This window comes from Notamacropus eugenii, chromosome 1, assembly GCF_028372415.1.
Source record: "Notamacropus eugenii isolate mMacEug1 chromosome 1, mMacEug1.pri_v2, whole genome shotgun sequence".
NCBI classification, from domain to species: domain Eukaryota; kingdom Metazoa; phylum Chordata; class Mammalia; order Diprotodontia; family Macropodidae; genus Notamacropus; species Notamacropus eugenii.
Genome location: NC_092872.1, coordinates 698,567,871 through 698,586,611, shown reverse-complemented (window position 1 = coordinate 698,586,611; position 18,741 = coordinate 698,567,871). Strand labels below are relative to the sequence as shown.

General features: G+C 40.6%; 1 protein-coding gene across 2 annotated transcripts in view; it reads left to right on the top strand.

The window, feature by feature from the left end:
• Window positions 1–18,741, top strand: part of COTL1 (coactosin like F-actin binding protein 1) — a 62,102-nt gene that overhangs the window by 20,838 nt on the left and 22,523 nt on the right. Inside the window, exons 3-4 of one of the 2 annotated variants that reach the window (XM_072636212.1) lie at window positions 8,652–8,809; window positions 11,938–17,331. In XM_072636212.1, the coding sequence (XP_072492313.1) occupies window positions 8,652–8,809; window positions 11,938–12,102 (323 nt within the window). In that variant the 3' untranslated portion in view covers window positions 12,103–17,331. Of the gene's footprint in view, window positions 1–8,651; window positions 8,810–11,937; window positions 17,332–18,741 lie in introns of those variants that run through there. The other variant, XM_072636213.1, reaches the window with a different exon arrangement.

Below are 18,741 nucleotides of genomic sequence, written 5' to 3'. Positions count from 1 at the left end.
AGGAAACTAAGTCCCAGAAAAGGGAAGTGACTAGCTCAGTGGAAGGGTTTCAGAGGTACCTGTTGAGGGTACATTTTGTCTAAGTGCTGTACAGTTGCCAGGGCCCTTTGAAGAGAAAGGGTGGGGCTCTGTGGGTTGTAATCTTTTTCCTCCTTGAACACTTGGAGGTTAAACTTAGCTTAGACTTTTTCCACAGAAAGTGTCCTAAGGGAAGACATCCATCAGATCTGCTTGAATAGGTCTTAAGAATTTGCTTGGTGGTGCAAAAAATGATTGTTGCAGTCAGCTGAGTCTCTTCCATTTTGTTCAAATCAAGCCCTCTAGCTACTGACATACATGAGTTTATATGGTTTAAAATTTTTTCCAAAATTGCATATCCTAGTAAGATCAGTTTCTGAATTCCAGATTAAGACCCCTGGTCAACCTAAAAGAAGTTAATTATTAGTGTTTTAGACAGTGCTGAAGGAAGGACAATTCTTGGAGTACAAGCACTTATTAAGTGCCTACTATGGGTCTGGCACAGGGCCACGGAAAAATAATTTCTGCCCTCAGTGAATTTATATTCTCCTGGGGGGAGGGGCAAGTGATAGGTACATAGAGAAGTAGATACAAAACACACACATAAGAAATACCAAGTAATTTTGGGGAAGGGGGGAAGAGGGGAGTGGGGCATGCAACTGGGGTGATCAAGGAAAGCTCAGGGATAGCACTTGATCTGAGTCTTGAAGGAAAGGGATGTTATCGTGTGTGTGTGTGTGTGTGTGTGTGTGTATGTGTATGTGTGTATGTGTGATGGACCATCTACTAAAGTGTGAAAAGGTCATGTTCCACATCAGTGAAAAAAGTTCCACAGTGATAAACTCCCAGTTCTTTGAAAATATTTATAGAATATGAAATCAGCATTAGAATTAGTTAAAATGCTTTCAGTAACAGTGATAGCTAGTGGTGTGCTTATAAATGTTTAACAACCAGCTCTTGGTGGGGGAAGGGGGAGGGAAATCTTTTTGCATGATGTACTTCTTAATTAAATCTACATTACCAATATTTCTCTGTCACTTTCTTAAGTCTGGACAATCACCCAAACAATATATCAAGCTGATTTCTGAGGTAAAAATGCTCACACTGAAAATTAAAAGATCTAATTTGGCTGTTAGGAGCTGGCTCCAGCCCATCCCTGATAACGGCTTGCATTATATACTCATTTGAGCTTTGCTAAGCATTTGTGGCTGCAGTGGATACAGTTCAAGGCCTGGAGTCAGGAAGATCTGAGTTAAAATCCAGCCTCAGACACTTACAAGCTGTGTGACCCTGGGCAAGTCATTTAACCCTGTTTGCCTCAGTTTCCTCATCTGTAAAATGAGCTGGAGAAGGAAATGGCAAACCACTCTAGGATCTTTGCCTAGAAAACCCAAATAGGGTTATGAAGAGTAGTATAGGAGTGAAAAATGACTAGACAGCAACAAAAAGAGTATTGAATGCATTCTCTTATTTAATCATCGCAACCTTGTGAGGTCGGGACTATTATTCACCCCATTTCACAGATGAAGAAACTGAGGTTCCGAGATTTGCTCTTTCAGCATTTTTAAAATGTTGACTCTGTTATCTTTTCTCATTCAATTTAATGCTGGTCTGCCTGCTGGGGGTGGGGGATGGGGTAAACTGTTACATTTCTTAATGTGGATACAATGTAGTTACCATTTTAAAGATGTTATTTCGTTGGCATAAGAATTCCCAGGAAGAGAAGTCTGTCCACTAATGCACGTAGACACTTGTTCTGCCTCTTATAGTCTCAGACAGTTGCCTAGACAGCTGAGAGGTTATTATTAAGAACTTTAAAAATATTATAGAATCATAAATCAGAGAATATTAGCTCTTAATAACTCTTAAAGACGTGGTCTAATACTTTTGCATTCAATTAAGTTCAATCAGTAATGATTAAGTGCCCATCATTTATCTCTTAGAGGCAGGATCATAGAAAGAAGACTTGAGTTGATAGACCTGGGCTCAATTTCCTCCTCCGATACTTGTGACCTATGTGATCTTAGGCGGGGCTTGGAGCCTCAGTTTTCTCTTCTGTTAAATGGGGATGGTACTTGTATTCTCTACCTGAAAAGGTTCCTAAAATCTATGTAAACATGAGTAGTTGCATAGTGCTTGGTGAGATACAAATAAGAAGGAAAGAAAATTCCTGCCCTTGAGTAGCTTAAAATCTAGTAAGGATTGACTGACAACTAAATTGATCGATCTTGGTAGATTGATAACTGGAAGGCAAATTACATACTAAAGCATACCTACATAAAAATCCTAACCGAATGGAGCAAGGTCATGATGGTTATGAAATCAGAGTCTGAGGATACAACACTTACCTAACCCCTCCCATACATGAAGGACTCCCCATTACAGCAGACTGGACAAATGATTGTCAGCATCTACTTGAAGATCTCCAAGGACAGAGAGTCCACCGTGTCTCAAGCCAAGCTATTCCACTTTAGGACAGCTTTTCCTGACCTCACGCTTAAATTTACCTGTTTACAACTTCTGTCCCTTACTCCCAGATTCTGCCCTGTGGGGTCACTCAGTCAGTCGGTAAACATTTCTGTCCTCCACATGATCTCCCTACAAATACTTGAATACAGTGGTCAAGTCCCTTCCTGAGCCTTCTTTCTTCCAGGTTAAATATGCCCAATTTCTGCAACTGATCCTCCCATGCCATAAACTCAAGGTCATATAGGACAGTAGACCTGCATCCTAACAGTAACAACTCTGGTCCCAGATCATTTCTTCTTTTCCCTGACACCAGCCTGCTATTTTATCTTCCTGATTATATAAGGCAATTAGTAAGCTATTAATCGATCACATTAGTCATTCAGATTTATTTATACAAGTACATTTATAAGTATACTTACATAAAGTAATAAAATAATATTAATATTAATTGTCATTATCATCAGATCCAGCTATAACGGGCAGTAACGACCAACTACATGAGGAGCACTGAGATCTGTCTCAAACATTTGTGATTAGTAATTAGGATGCAGAAAAGCCCATTTGAGGGAGAATTGAAGGCAGTGAATTCTGGTGGAAGACTTCTGTTCCAGAAGCTTCTCTTTAGCCCTACCTTACCCGTGTATTCTTGTACAAGTTGGCCTCAGTATCTTCTGCCAAATGAGGAAGTTGGACAACATCACTTGTCAGGTCTCTCTTGGTGAATTACTTATGACTTCTGAGTTGTGATCTGCCTGTTGGTCATTTTATGGGGTTTACGTGAGCCTACCTTCTAACACAACACAGAAACTAGTGAATATTTCTGTTAAATATTAAAGCAAGGAAAAGAAAGTGGTTGCCAAGGAAACTACTGGATTTTTTTTTTTTTTTTGCTTTAGTTACACTGAATTATTTGGAGGGACATTTGTGTGTGGTTCAAGGTCTCACACACTGACAGAATTTGATTTAGTTGGGGAATGTAATTACCTGGTGCTTGTTGTTGGTTACTTTTTCAAATGGTGACATTTACTTAGAGCCATTACCAGCAATGGAATTGTGGTGACATTTGATTCTGATGGGTCGCCTCATCCAAGGCAGCATGTGACATTATCAGTTCAGTGCAGCTCCAGATTGCTTGTGCAGAGGTTAATTCAATTCCACAAATGTTTGTACGCATCCTTCAAAGAACTTGACTTCATTGATATGGGTACCCTTTTCACAGATGCCAGATTACAGCCCTTCCCCTCCCCTTTATTAGACTGTCTTTGTGATTCCCAATGGCTGGAGGAATTCAGTGACTGGTGGCCATCCCTCTGTAATGAGCCTCTCCAAATTTAGCTAAGCTGGTCCTCAGAGAACAGACTCATGCTTCATTGATAGCCCCAAACCAAAGCCTTACTAGCTGGCTAAGTTCTGCCAGAGCTTTTGCTATATGTGTTAGCATTTCATCGTCACCTTCACAGCACTGGATGACATTGGAAGAAGAATCTACTAGAGTAAGAGCCAGATGCTTGTTAGTGCTTTGGTAGATTCATGCTGTTATGGGACTGGATACCTCTCTTACCATCATAGGTTACATCCCATACATCCCTTCTCTCTTCATTTGTGATTCTTGTTCACATCCTTCCATAAAGCCTTCATAGAGGATCTACCCAACATGTTGGAGGTCTTCCTCTAGTTCTGCCAATCTTGGACAGCAGTTAAGCCCACAGGCAGAGAGATTTTTGATCTCTCACTACACGTCCCACTTACTTTCTTTTCCAGTCAGCCATGTTGTCGTCGATGTCTTGTGCCACTTCTCTCACACTGGTTATGATTAGTAGCATACTGCAGTCAACCCACTGTGCTCCTTTTTTCCATTACCCTTTGAGTCATATGTAAATATATTTGATGTATTAGAGTCACCAGACAACCAGATACATGGCTAATGTCTTTGAGAGGACATGGCGTCTCCTGTTCATCTTTTAAATATGGCTAAGTAACAGGATCACCAGCAGATTAGAAATCTGTGGGCTCTTCCTGACAAATGGCATTTTAAATTTCCCTAAATTCCTTTGACCAGTGATAGGAGTGGTAGGTGGTAGGGTAGGGGAGTTGGAGGAAGTTGGCATAAAAATTTAGATCACTTGTTGCTGGTAGGGAAGGCATTTGTAACTTAGAGACCTAGGTGAGAGTTCAAGATATATGGATGGATCATGATTTATTGGACTGGGTAACCCCTGATTTACTTTTGGTCATGGTGAAATTAAGGTCATGAATTTCATCACTTTATGTGATACATAGGTTTTTTTGTCATTGTTTCTTTTTTGGAATTTGGTTATAGACATAGAATACATGCTTAACCTCATCTAATAGTCTTGCAAAAATGGGTGCCCATAGTCACAAGGGAAACCAACTTGTTGAGATACTTTGGGTGGGTCAGTACTAACCACTAGAAAAACCCCCAGCTCAGACTGTTCTGGAAGTGGGATTCCAAACAGATCTGATATTCAAGTCTATTGATTAGTAACCAAGGTAACTAGTCAACAAGCATTTATTAAGCAGTTACTATATGCCAGACATTATGCTAAGCTCTGAGAATAAAAATACAAGCAAAAAGGAAGAGACTACCCTGCCCTCAAGGAGTTTCTATTCTAATATACAAAGACCACACATACAAGGAAGTTGTAGTAGGTTGGACCATGGTGGAGAAAGACACCTAGAGAGTCAGAAGGGGAGTCCAGAGAGGAGTGGAGTTAACATGGATGCCCTGGCCACTTTTCTTAAAAAAAGGAAGTTCTAGCAGGAACAGACTAATCAAAGGAAGGGACCACAGTGGTGTAGTGGTCTTTCAGACTGCTGGATCACCGTGGAGAAAGAAGTTGGGAGAGTTAAGAGTGGAGCTCAGAGAGGAAAGGAGGGAGCTTTGAACCACTCACTTTTCTTTTCTGGACTTCAGTGTAATCTAAAAAGAAATGGTCTTCAAGGTCCCTTCCAAGAAAGACTCTTTCTTCATTGACCATAATCTTGATTCTGTTCCTTAGTAGCTGTGCTGGAGAGGAAGCCACTTTAGTTCTTTTAAGTGTCGGTTTTGCTTATAAATGGGCATCATAATAATGGTTAATGATCATCATCGTTGTAATAATGGTCTATAAAATGGTCATAATGACTACCACTGCACATAGATGTTGGGGGGTTAATTATCAAGAACTAGCTATTAGTGATTTCTAACTAAAGGAGGCAAATGTTTTATTTCAGGTAGTCTGACATTTGTCAGGTGATATTTTTCTTCTTTTGAAAGAGGAAGCTCATACGATTGCCACTGACATTCAGGTTCTATCTCAATAACAGTTATTCACCAAACTTTTTTTTAACTTCCATGGGAGATGTTCAGCCAATAATAACCACATCTAACTCGTTGCTTGTGGACAGTCTTGATCTTGAGTTGATGTCAGGCACTTGGTAGTTATACATTATAGTTATATAGAACTTGCTGACTATCCGGATCTATGATCACATTAGCTCCCATGGATTTAATTATTATTTTTGTGCTGCTGATTCTCTGTGCTGACCTCCAGTCTCATGTCTCCAACTGCTTTTCAGATGTCTTGAACTGGATATCCAGTAGGCATCTTAAATTCAATATGTACATAATTGAACTTATTAACTTTTCCCCTAAACCCTTTCCCTCTCCTACTTTCCCTATTCCTGTAGATATCCCTGCCATTCTCTCAGTCCCCCAGTCTGAAAACTTAAGTGTTGTCTTAGATTCTTCACTATCTCTCACCATCATCCCCCATATCCAAGATCTTGCCAAGGCATGCTGATATCACCTTTGCAACATCTCTCTCCCTTCTCTCCTCTAACACTGGCTTTCATCACCTCATACCTAAACTACTGCAGTAGCTGCTAGTGGGTCTGCCTGCCATGTTTCTTCCCAATCTAGTCCATCCTCCATTCAAGTCATCATAATCAAATCAAATCAAATCAAATCTTCAGTTTTCCTAAATTAAAGATCTGGCCATGTTGCACTCTACTCAATAAACTTCAATTGTTTCCTGTTGCCTCTAGGATATTATACACACACACGTATAATAAAACATACAACATAAAATGCTCTGTTTGACATTCAAAGTCCTTCATAACCCAACCCCCAGCCCAACTCATCAATTTTTCAGTCTCATTACACTCCACTCCCTACCACATACTCATCAGTCCAATGACATTGGCCTCTTGACTCTTTCTCAAACAAGACAAGACACTCTCTGGTTATCTTCTCTGGCCTAGAATGTTCTCCCTCCTTATCTTTGCCTACTGGCATTCCTGGCTTCCTTAAAATCCCAAATTCTATAGGAAGTCTTTCCTAATTCCCTTAATTCCAGTGCCTTCTCTCTGACAATTATTTCCTATTTATCCTGTCCATAACTTATTTGAACATAATTGTTTGCTTACTGTCTCTCCCATTAAATTGTAAGCTCGTGGAGCTCAGGGACTGTCTTTTGTCTCTCTTTGTATCCACAGGGCTTAACACAGTCTCTGACATATAGTAAGCACTTAATAAAAACCCGCTGACCAACTGACTAAGGAAGTATTTGGGCCTCCTCCTGCCTTCTATACTTATTAGACACACTAACATCCTAATATGGCTTCTAAACGCAAGAGCTCCACCAGCTTCAGCCTTCCTGCTAGCAGGGATACAAACATATGCCACTATGTCCAGTTGCCACCCTTGTCTTTTCCAAGACTAGTTATTTTTTAAAATATATTTTTGTTTTGCTAACTATTTCTCAATTACGTTAAAATTTTTTAACATTCATTTTTAAAAATTTTGAGTTCCAAATTCTCTCTTGAATTTTGAAATTGAAAAACTCTTGAATTCCAAATGCTCCAAATCCTCTTGCCCTTTCCCTACCCCTACATGAAAGCAGGCATCACTATATTGATTAGACATGTGAAGCGGGACTAGTTATCTTGACTATGATGCTTACTTATCATCCACAAGGAAGCTGGTGTTGCAGTGAGTGGATACAGTGCCGGTCCTGGAGTCAGGAAGATCTGAGTTCAGATCTGGTCTCAGATACTTACCAGCTGTGTGCTATGGACAAGTCCTTTAACCTCTCTGTTTGCCTCAGTTTGCTCATCTGTAAAATGGGGATAATAATAACTACCTCCCAGTGTTGTTGTGAGGATCAAATGAGGTAATATCTGTAAAAAGTGCTTGGAACATAGTAGGTGCTATGTAAATGCTTCTTCCCTTCCCTCCATACTGATTAGCCTGTTATTGGAGCTTTCCAACTACAAACTCCTTTAATTCTTTACAGAGACTCTGCTTGAAGTAGGATGATTGGAGTGATTGTGTGAAATTGGAATCGATACAGCTATGGGCCCAAGGCCCCCCATTTCTTTACTCATTTAATATGCAGAATCAGATTGCCTAAGAAATCCTGGGATTTTGGAGTTTGGAGAATGAAGAAACCTCAGAAGATGTCTAGTCCAATTCTTGTGTATTACAGATTGGAAAATTGCAACTCAGACAGGAAGTGACTTGCCCAAGGTCACATAGTTAGGGTTTTTTGGGTTTTTCTCACACTTACCCCTCAAAATGACTACAAATGCAAACTGATTTTAATTGACCTTATCCATTCAACAAATATAGAGCAAAAGCTAACATCAAGGAATCAAGGACCAGACGTCAGGAATACAGTGAACAAGCAGCCATCAGGAACCTTCTGCCCTTCTGTAATAGCCATGTCTGAAGCCCTGACAATAGTTAGCTTACAGCTGGAGAAACAAATACCATCTCTTGTCAAAGCCCATTTCAGTCAAAGCTTTATAGTATAATAAAATAAATCACATCTAGTGTGAGAATCTTGTAATAATAAGCAAAAACTTCAGTCATGTCCAACTCTTTGTGACCCCATTTGGGGTTTTCTTGGCAGAGATACTGGAGTGGTTTACCATTTCCTTCTCCAGTTCATTTTACAGATGAGGAAACTGAGGCAAACTGGGTTAAATGACTTGTCCAGGTTCTCATAGCTGGTAAGTGTCTGAGGCTGGATTTGAACTCGTGAAAATGAGTCTTCTGATTCATACCCGGTGCTCTTATCTACTGCTCTACATAGCTATTGCATTTACTTAGGGAATTGCTTTTGTCACATTCTTAATTAGTGTTTTTCTGTTTCCTAAAGATGACATTCGATTGTTTGGGTTTGTCCGGTTTACCACCGGGGATGCCATGAGCAAGAGAGTGAAGTTTGCCCTCATCACTTGGATCGGCGAGAATGTCAGTGGGCTGCAAAGAGCCAAGACTGGGACGGATAAGACCCTGGTGAAAGAAGTCGTACAGGTAATTCTTCTATTGACTCATGACTAACAATAATGATGATAGCTCACATTTTGACATTACCTTATGGTTTATAAAGCACTTTACATCTGGTATTTAATTTGATTATTTCCACACAGCTCTGTGAGGAAAGTCATGTGAGTGGTCTTCCCACCTTACAGATGCACAAACTGAGCCCCAGAGAGGTTGTTATATGCCCGTGGCCATATGGCTAGTAAGCAGCAGAGCAGTGATTTGAACCTACATTCAGTATCGGGTTTATTATTATTATATCTCAGCAGCCTGATATGCTCTCTTGTACCACACAAAATACTCCCATTTTTTATTCAGCAAATGTTTGAGTTTCTGTGCTTGAATATCTCCAATAATTGTGACCCACTGCTTCCTGAGACAACCTATTCCACTTTTGCTTATCTCTGTTACTAAGTTTTTCCTAATATTGAGATGAAATCTACCTCTTTGTAACTTCTACCCATGATTCTGCCTCTGGGGTCAAGAATGAGTTTCATCTTTATTCCACATGATAATTCTTCCACTGTTCAATCTATGATCATATATTTTCTTCTCCAGACTAGACATTCCTAGTTCCTTCAGCTCATTCTAATAGTTTATGATCTTAGACCCTCCTCCATCCAGATATCTCCTCTCAACAATTCTAGCTTATTAATATTCTTCCTCTCTGAGTCTAATATTCCAGATGGGGTCAGACCAGAGCAGAGTACAGTGGGACTATTACTTTCCTAGTCCTGTACATTTTATGCTTCTTTTAACAAAGCCAAAGATTTCATTGGCTCTTGTGACAGCCATATTGCATTGAATCATTGACCTTAACATTTAATAATACCTTCAGATTTTTTTGTTTCCATTTGATCTGCTTTCCTATATGGTGAGTTGTCTCCATCAGGGATTGCTGGCTTATTACTCTACTCAATTACTATTGAGGTTGGTGACCTTGCACAGCCCTCCCTCATTCAAATCAAAGTCAAATGCAAGTCATATCATCATCTTGATGTCATGGTCCTCTTTGAGAACGAAGGACAATCACAACAGCAACTCTGCTGAATACATGGTGGTGGAATTTCCTTCTGTTTCCTGCTTCTGGCTTCATTTAGAGTCCTCACCTGAGTTGCTATCTCTTCCTCATAAGAGAAATGAGTTCTTCCATTTTTTTCTTTAGTTCAGAACCTAGAAGCTTGTGGTTCAGTTATTTTAATGAAAGAGACAGACCCTTTTACATCCAGCCCTCAGATTAGGCAAGAACATTCAGCTGCTTTCTCTCCATAAGGAGAAGAATCTGTCCGTTCCCAGAGACTTGGCTATGTGTAGTTTTTATATCCAGAAATTATCTTGCCTTAAAAGGCCAACCTCTTTTGGAATACAGTATACCCAGTCAGTTAAATAGAACTTACAGGACGTAATCTGTCTTTGAACCCATTTTTTCCTATTCACCAAGATCAATATCACTGTCCCAGGTCTCTCTCTGACTTAGGGTTAGAAATTCCTGGACACTCCCACTAAACCCCCATGGGGATCTTGTGCCTTCAGGAGTGAAGCTATGTCCAGTAAACCATCAAAGAGCTGCATGGGTTTAATGCTCAGATCTTTTTTCAAATAAACTGCTATCTACTCGATGTCCTGTAGACATCCCAAAATAGAAATGAAATCAACAAGCATTTAAGCAAGCCAGGAACTCTGCTAAGTAGTGGGGATACAAAAAAGGGCAGAAACAGTCTCTGCCCTCAGGAAGCTCATGCTTAAAAGAGGAGATAGCATGCGGCCAATTGAGTTAATATCGGAGAGAAGGTTCTAGCATTGTGGAGGAAAGGAACTGGGAGAAATCCAGGAAAGTCAGAAGGCAGAGGTGAGGAGAGAGAACATTCTAGGTGAGGGAGGCAGCCAATAAAAAGTCACTGAGTCAGGAGACGGAGTGTTTTGTGAGAGGAATAGCAAAAAGACTGATAATGCCAGGTCATTGACTCTGTGAATGGGAGTAAAGTGTAAGAAGATTAAAAATATAATTGATCATCCCCCCCCAAACCTGAAACCCCCTATTGCTGTCCCTATTGCTATTAAGGATTTCTTAACATTCTTCTGCTTACTTAGTTTACAACTGCATGATCCTTGACTTCTCACTCTTGCTTACCCCACAAATTTGGCTGCTAAGTCTTGTGAATAATAACTCCCAGTACCTCTCCTATCTATGTTTTTCTTTCCAGTCCCATGACCAGTTCCCTAATTTAGACCCTCATCACCTCTCATTTGCATTATTGCAGTGGTCTCCTGATGGATCTCTCTGCTTCAACTCTCTCTCTCTCTCTCTCTCTCTCTTTCTCTTTCTCTTTCTCTCTTTCTCCAGAGTTAAATGACTTGCCCAGCATCACACAGCTACTAAGTGTCTGATGTCGAATTTGAACTCAGGTCCTCCTGGCTCCAGAACTGATACTCTATCCACTGTGCCACCTAACTGCTCCTTAAAAGGCATGTTGGGCTCTTAGCTGGTTTTGGTCATTGTTTTTGTCAAATCGTTTCAGTTGTATCTAACTCCATGTGATCCCATTTGAGGTTTTCTTGGCAAAGATACTGGAGTGGTTCACCATTTTCTTCTCCAGTTCATTTTATGGATGAGGAAACTGAGGCAAACAGGGTAAAGTGACTTGCCCAGGATCATATAGTAAATGTCTGAGACTTGATTTGAACTCTGGCCTTCCTCACTCCATGCACAGTTCTCTACTCACTGCACCTTCTAGCTGCTTCTCATATCTCTTTTCCGATGCATTTTCCATACAGTTGCCAAAGTGATTTTCCTAAAACATAAGTTTGATCATGTCAGTCCTCTGCTTGAGAATCTCCAGTGTCTCCCGTTTGCTTCTAGAATGACACACAAAGTCCTCTGTTTGCTGTTTAAAGCCCTTTATGACCTGGCTCTGAGCTAGCTTTTCTTGCCTTACTATACATCCCTTTAGTTTCTTCAACTGTAAAACGGGGTAATAACTGCACCTACCTCCTAGGTTGTTGTGAGGATCAAATGAGCCCATATTTGTAGAGTGTTTAGTGCAGTATCTTGCACATAGTAGGCACTTGCTTAATGAATGCTTCTTCTCTCCTCACCTCTATGGTCTTCCCTCCCCCAGGGTTCAGCCAATCTGCCTCGTTTCTGCTCCTTACACGATTCGTCATCTCCAGTCTGTGCCTTTGCGCTGTTCTCTGTGTCTGGAATGTACTCCATCCTCACTGCTGTTGCTTCAAAGCTAAAAAGAACTGGAATAGCCTCTAATGTACATTTCACTGGAATGTAAACTGCTGGCCATTGGGTATTTTTTCATTCACCGTATTTGTGTCTCCAGTGCTTAGCACAATGCCTGGCACTTAGTAATTGCTTAATAAATACTTGCTGATTGAAAAAGCTCAGCTCAAATGCCCCTCCCTTCTTCAGATCTTTACTAATTCCCACCCTCCCAACTAGTGTTTCCCTCCAAATTACCTCGTAATGATTTTGTATATATTTTTGTGTACATATGTTGCTCCTTCCATTAGAATGTAAGTTTCTTGAGGACAGGGATTATTTCATTCTTTTCCTTTGCATCCCTAGCAACTAGCACAGAGCCTGGCACCTAGTATGCACCATTGCTATCGCTTCCTCCACTTTGTGCTTGGAAGTCAGTGTTTGGAACTCAGGTGTAATACCATATTCATCCTTTATGTTTTGTCATCTTGGCCCTGTGTTTTAGCCTTTCAAGTTCTTCTTGGATCCTAAATTCTCCATTCAGTGTGTTAATTGACCTTCGTTGCCTTGTCTTCTGCAAATGGATGAGTAAGCCTTCTGTGTCTTTTCATTCAAATGAAAAGATAAAATGTTGATAAAAATGTTGATAAAGTTGTTGATAAAAATGTTCAAAACAACAGTGGCCAACCCAAATCCTAGAGACACTCTACTCAAGCCTGCCTCCCTAGTTTATATGGAACCATTGGTGATTGCTCCTTAGACATCTGACTATTCATCAAAGTTAAGAATCCACATAGATGTGCCCAGGAAAAAAGCGTGAGAGACTTGTCAAATCTAGACTGTGCTAAAATCTAGGCAAGCTATACCAGTGACTCCGCCATTTTACAGACAAGGAAGCAAAACTCAGAGAAGATATGACTTGCACAGCTTGTATGTGTCAAACCTAACACTGAACACCTTGTCTTTTTGTTGATATGCCAACATTCTTTCTATGAAACAAGTTTTGTATCCTCCATGGAGCCTAGAACAGGGATTGGGATATAGATTAGACCTGTGTTTCTATTGGTAGGGGCAGCCAGGTGGTACAGTGGATACAACACCAGGCCTGGAGTCAGGAAGACTGATCTTCTTGAGTTCAAATTCAACCTCAGACACTTCTTGGCTGTGTGACCCTGGGCAAGTTACTTCACCCTGTTGGCCTCAATTTCCTATCTGTAAAATGAACAGGAGAGGAAATGGCAAATCACTCCAGTATTTTTGCCAAGAAAACCCCAAATGGGGTCACCAAGAATAGGATAGGACTGAAATTGAAATGACTTCTCCCTCTAACAATTCAACATAGCATCTTCTCTGAAACTTAGTCTTAGAGAGTTAGAGTTCTGTTGAGTGACTTACCCAGAGTCACCTAGATAGAATGTTCAGGTTTTCCTGGCTTAACTCTGTCCACTTAATGGGAGTGAAGGAATGTCAGGGAAAGCTTCTTGAAGAAGATGGTACCATAGCCAAACTTTGAAGGAAGGTAAAGGACCTGAAAAGTGGAAATGGAGAGGGATGATATTCCAGGTTCATACAAATGCATGGAGATGAAATGTTGAATTTGGAGAGCAGTGAGGTGTCCACTTTGACTGGAAATTAAAGAATGAAAAGGTGGGTTGGAGTCAGGTTGTGCTGAGGAGTTTATATTTTGTGTTAGAGGTAATAAAGAGTTACTGAAAGGACAAGAGAGAGTCAATTTAAGGAAGATCACTTAGGAGCTCTTCCTTAAAACTATTTTTGGTAGCTTTGTAGAATGTTAGAAGGGAGGGATTAGAAATAGGAAGACCAATTAGGTGGTTCTGGGGTAGATGAAGGAAGGTCTAAACCAAGGTGGTGGCTATATGAATTGAGACAGATAAATATGAGACTTTACAGAAATAGAGATACGCTAGAGTTTGCCCCCTGCAAATGATGGAGAGGGAAACCTTAGGATGATTCCCAGATTCTGAAGCTAAGTGATTGGGAGAATGGGTGAGGGGTTGTCATCAATAGAAACTTACATTATACCTCTATTTCTGAAAGCTTGATCTACATGAATTTTTCTGATCGATATGAGTTTGGGTTGGTATAGATGATCTCTAAGCCTTCTTTCAACTCTTAAAATGGTTTTTTAAAGAGATCAGATGTTTATCCTACTGGGAAATGTGATATCTCTGTGGCAGTTGACTTTAAAAAGCCATTTTTAGAATCTGCTTATCACCTATGTCAAAACAATGAACCATCACCTTCTGCGTAAAATAATTTTATATTATTGTTGACCCAGCAATCTTATTACTGGACATGTGCCCCAAAGGAAGGCAAAGACAGATAGGCCTCATGTACACCAAAATATTCACAGCAGCATTTTTTTTTTTTGTGGTGGCAGTGACTAAAAACAAAATGGTGTCCATCAATTGGAGAATTGACTGAACAAAGTGTGCTATATAAATATAATGGAATCTCGTTACTGCTGTACTTTGGAAGAGGACCATGATATCAGGAAGGTGAAACCATGACTTACAAGTGAATTGGATTTAAGTGAGGTAGGGCTATGCAAAGTCACCAGCTTCACTTTCTCCTCTAGAGCCATCTGGGTCCAGTGGCAAGATATAGATCAGGATGATTTGAGATGGCCCCCAATCTTGTTGTAGTATAAGAAATGATGAGTAGGGAAAACAGAGTGGAAAGAATGCTGGATTTGGACTTGGGTTAGAATCTCAGCTCTGCCACTGGAGCTGAGATTCCTGGATTCTGTCCTCAAGTGAACAGGTGAAACACCAATGTATTTCTGCATGACTTCGGGAAAGTATTTGCTCTGGGCCTCAGTTCCTTCAGCTATAAAATAGGGGAGTTGGGTTAGATGACCTATAAAGTCCCTTCTAGTTCTAAATCTTTTGGGGCAGGTAGGTGGCACACCTTGACATGGAGTCAGGAAGATCTGAGTTCAAATCCAGCTTCCGACACCAGCTATATGACCCTGGGCAAGTCACTTAACCTCTTGTGCCTCAGTTTCCTCATTTGTAAAATAGCTGGAGATAGAGATGGCAAACTGCTTTAGTATCTCTGCCAAGAAGACCCCAAATGGGATCATGAAGAGTCAGACATGACTGAACAACAATAAAAAGAAAAAGAAACTTTATTTCTCTGATTCTGAGACTTTGTATGCATGAATTCAGAGGGAGGCAGATCCAAAGAATGTATACGATGGCTCCCATAGTGTAAAAAAAAAAGTCTAACTAATGCAATGACTAATTTCAGTCCTTAAATAACAGGTACAGAATGCAATATAGACCTGAAGACCATCTCTGTGTCAACAGGTTTTGATGAACAGTTTTTCTGTTAGAAGGAAGGTTTCATCAGAGTCAGAGGTTGGCTGGAAGCTACTTCCAGTGACGACTAAGGTAATAAAAAATAGCATTGTACATGAAGCTGTTGAGGGGATAAAACTGCCTAAAAGCCCATTAAGATGACAGTTAACCTGTAGGCTTGTCAGAATTTCCCATGAGATCTGTTAGAGAGCTCAGACTCAAGACTCTGTGTGTGTGTGTGCGCTCACATTGTCATTTCAGTCGTTTCTGACTTCTTGGCAAAGATACTGGAGTGCTTTGCTATTTCTTTCTTCAGCTCATTTTACAGATGTGGAAACTGAGGCAAACTGGGTAAAGTGACTTGCCCAGGGTCACAAAGCTCGTAAGAATCTGAGACTGGATATGAACTCAGAAAGATGAGTCTTCCTGACTCCAGACCTGGCACTTTATCCACTGGGCCACCTGGCTGCTCCTGAGGTGAGGCTACTTAAAGTCTTATGAAAACTTTGACAGAATGTGATAAGCCATGCTGGTTTCTAGTCATTTCTGTGAAGTATATTTCAGAACCTCTCAAAAATGTCTTTTCTCCTCTCCTCTTTGAAAGTAAGGGGGCAGTGGGAGTAATACTGTCTTTGTATCCCCAGCACAGTACTGGCATTTAGAAGCTGCTTAATAAGTGATTTTAGATTAAATAGAAATAATGAGACAGCAAAACTTCTTAAACTGGGGTCTAGGGACATGGGGTTTAAAAATTATTTTTGATAATTATACTTGGTTTATTTCATAATCCTCTAATATTTTGATTTATGCATTTAAAAACATTATTCTGAGAATGGGTCCATAGGTTTCACAAGACTGCCCAGAAGGTCCATTCAGGGGTATGCTGATAAATATTTACCAGTTAGCTCTCCAAAAAAAAAAATGCATGCAGAACACACTTTTAAATTTAATGATTTACTTACGTTTTCTCTATCACTTTCTTAAGCCTAGAAAATCAAGAAAATAAAGTAAGTCCTGATTTGTAGCCTTTGATGATTTTTGAGATGTAAGTTCTCATGTTGAAAATTTAAGTCACCTCTCCAAGACCAGTCCAAGCTTGCTCCAGCACACCCTTGAGTCCATACCATACAAAAAAGTTAAGAATCCCTTGTACGTAGGGGAGAGGAGCACTGGGGTTTTATCCATAGAAATAATTTTGTGTCTTGGCTCTATCTCTTTACTGCCTGCTATCTGCGTGACTTTAGGCAAATTCTTCCCATCTCTGTGCCTCAGTTTCCCTTCTTTCTAAAACCAAGGGGTCTGACTAAATGTGGATGTCTAAATCCTAGGATCTTGCCCTTCCGGTGCTTATACTAACTGGGGAGGGGAGATGAAGATGCTGACAGAAAGGTAGCTGTAAGAATACCATAAAAGGCATTGTGAATGAAGTGTTGAGTGACTTATGCTGGCAGGAAGTGTTCGAGGCCTTCGGAAGAACTCATAATAAAGGAGGCCCTTGTTGCTTTTTTCCCTCTGTCTGATTCACAATCCATGACCCTGAGTCAGGGGGACAATCCTATTGTTGACATATATGACCTCTCCTGGCTCCTGTCCCTACAGCTGCTGTTCCCACCCACACTAGTGACTGAGCAGCACCCCAGGGCTGGGAAGGGGGAAAGGCAGAGGATTTGGAGTTGGTCAGGAACTTGGAGATCAGCTCCTTATTACCAAAGCCCAGAGAGTAGAGGTGACTTTCCCAAGGTCACATAGCTAGCAGGAGCAGAGTTGGCAGCTAAAGAGGTGTTCATATTACCAAACCAATGTTCTTTTCACTACATCATGCCAAGGACCCATGAGGGAAGGTTTGGGGAACTGAGGTTTAATTGGGCAAAGCTGGTGGCCCTTTGTTGAGGTTATTTTTAGTTAAATTACATTTTTTTCAATGAATCTTATTTCCTTCCTACTTCCCCTCTCTCATTAAAAAAAAAAAAAAACAGAACCAGTATCCTTGGGACAAATATGCAGAGTTAAACAATGTCCACACAGATTAGACATTGGCTGGTCCAAAACTGTGTCTCTTTCTGCACCTTGAGTCTGTCACCTCTCTGGAAGTCCTCAGGACTCGTGGTAGATTACTCAGCTTTGTACGTCATTGCTTAGAGTTTCTTAGATCTTTTAAAGTTGTCTCTTTTGGCAAAATTCTTAGATTACTAGCCAGTGAGTCATGGAAGCCACATTCTTACCTGGGATTACTTTGTTCATGCTTCCGCTTGACTATAAGGTGTTACAGGTATCTCTTTAGTATTTTGGCTAAATATGGTTCTTGCTACCCATGGCATCAGGAAACTCCTGGGGATTTGCTGGGTTACTCTTCTTTGTCAGCATGAACTTTCCTTAATTTTGCTTCTATAAGGTTCATTGTTTCTGAAATCTGTTATGAGATTTTGTTGTTGTGGTGGTGATATAACAAGTATTTGTGCCAGGCATTGTGCTAAGCACTTTACAAACATCTCATTTGGTCCTCCCAACAACACTGGGCCTATTATCACCATTTTACGGATGAGGAAACTGAGGCAAACAGCATGACTTGCCCAAGGTCACACATCTAGTAAATGTCTAAGACTGGATTTGAACTCAGGTCTTCCTAACTCCAGGTACGAAGCTATTATTCACTGTGCCACCTGGTTGGCTTGTAGGTGAGTTCATCTTGTGATGGAGTCTTTTAGGAACTATAATTCCTCTTGGGTGAGATCCAGGAGGCTAACCTTTTCCTGGATTCTTTTCTGAAAGGAAATAGTCTCTGAATGAAGCAATAATATATTTCTTGTACTTTGGAGCTCAAAACAGTTCATTTCAAAAATTCAATTGTGGCAGGTGACCTACTTATCTGGAGAGTATGATGGGAGTGCTGGGGAAAACACAGGAAATCTTCCAAACTTGAGTAAATGGAAGAGAATCTCTCTATGACTCAATGAGTATAATCATGCAAGCAGTGAAAAGAGGATGAAATTTAGAGCTAATAGAATCTGGGTTTGAATCCCAACTGTGTGTGTGTGTGTGTGTGTGTGTGTGTGTGTGTGTGTGTGTGTGTGTGTGTGTGTGTGTGTGTGTGTAAGAGAGAAGACAAGGGGGAGAGTGTGCATGTGTGTGTGACAGAGTGAGGGTGTGTGTGTATGTGTAAGAGAGAAGACAGGAGAGAGAGAGAGTGTGCATGTGTGTGACAGAGTGAGGGTGTGTGTGTGTGTGTGTGTGTGTATTGTGAGAGAGAGAGAGAGAGGGAGAGGGAGAGGGAGGGAGAAAGGGAGAAGAGAAAGAATGGGAAGAAGAGGAAAAGAGAGAGAAACCTTGAACTTTCCTCTTTGGGCATCGTTTCCTCATCTGTAAAATAAGGAACTGGACTAGATTCAAGA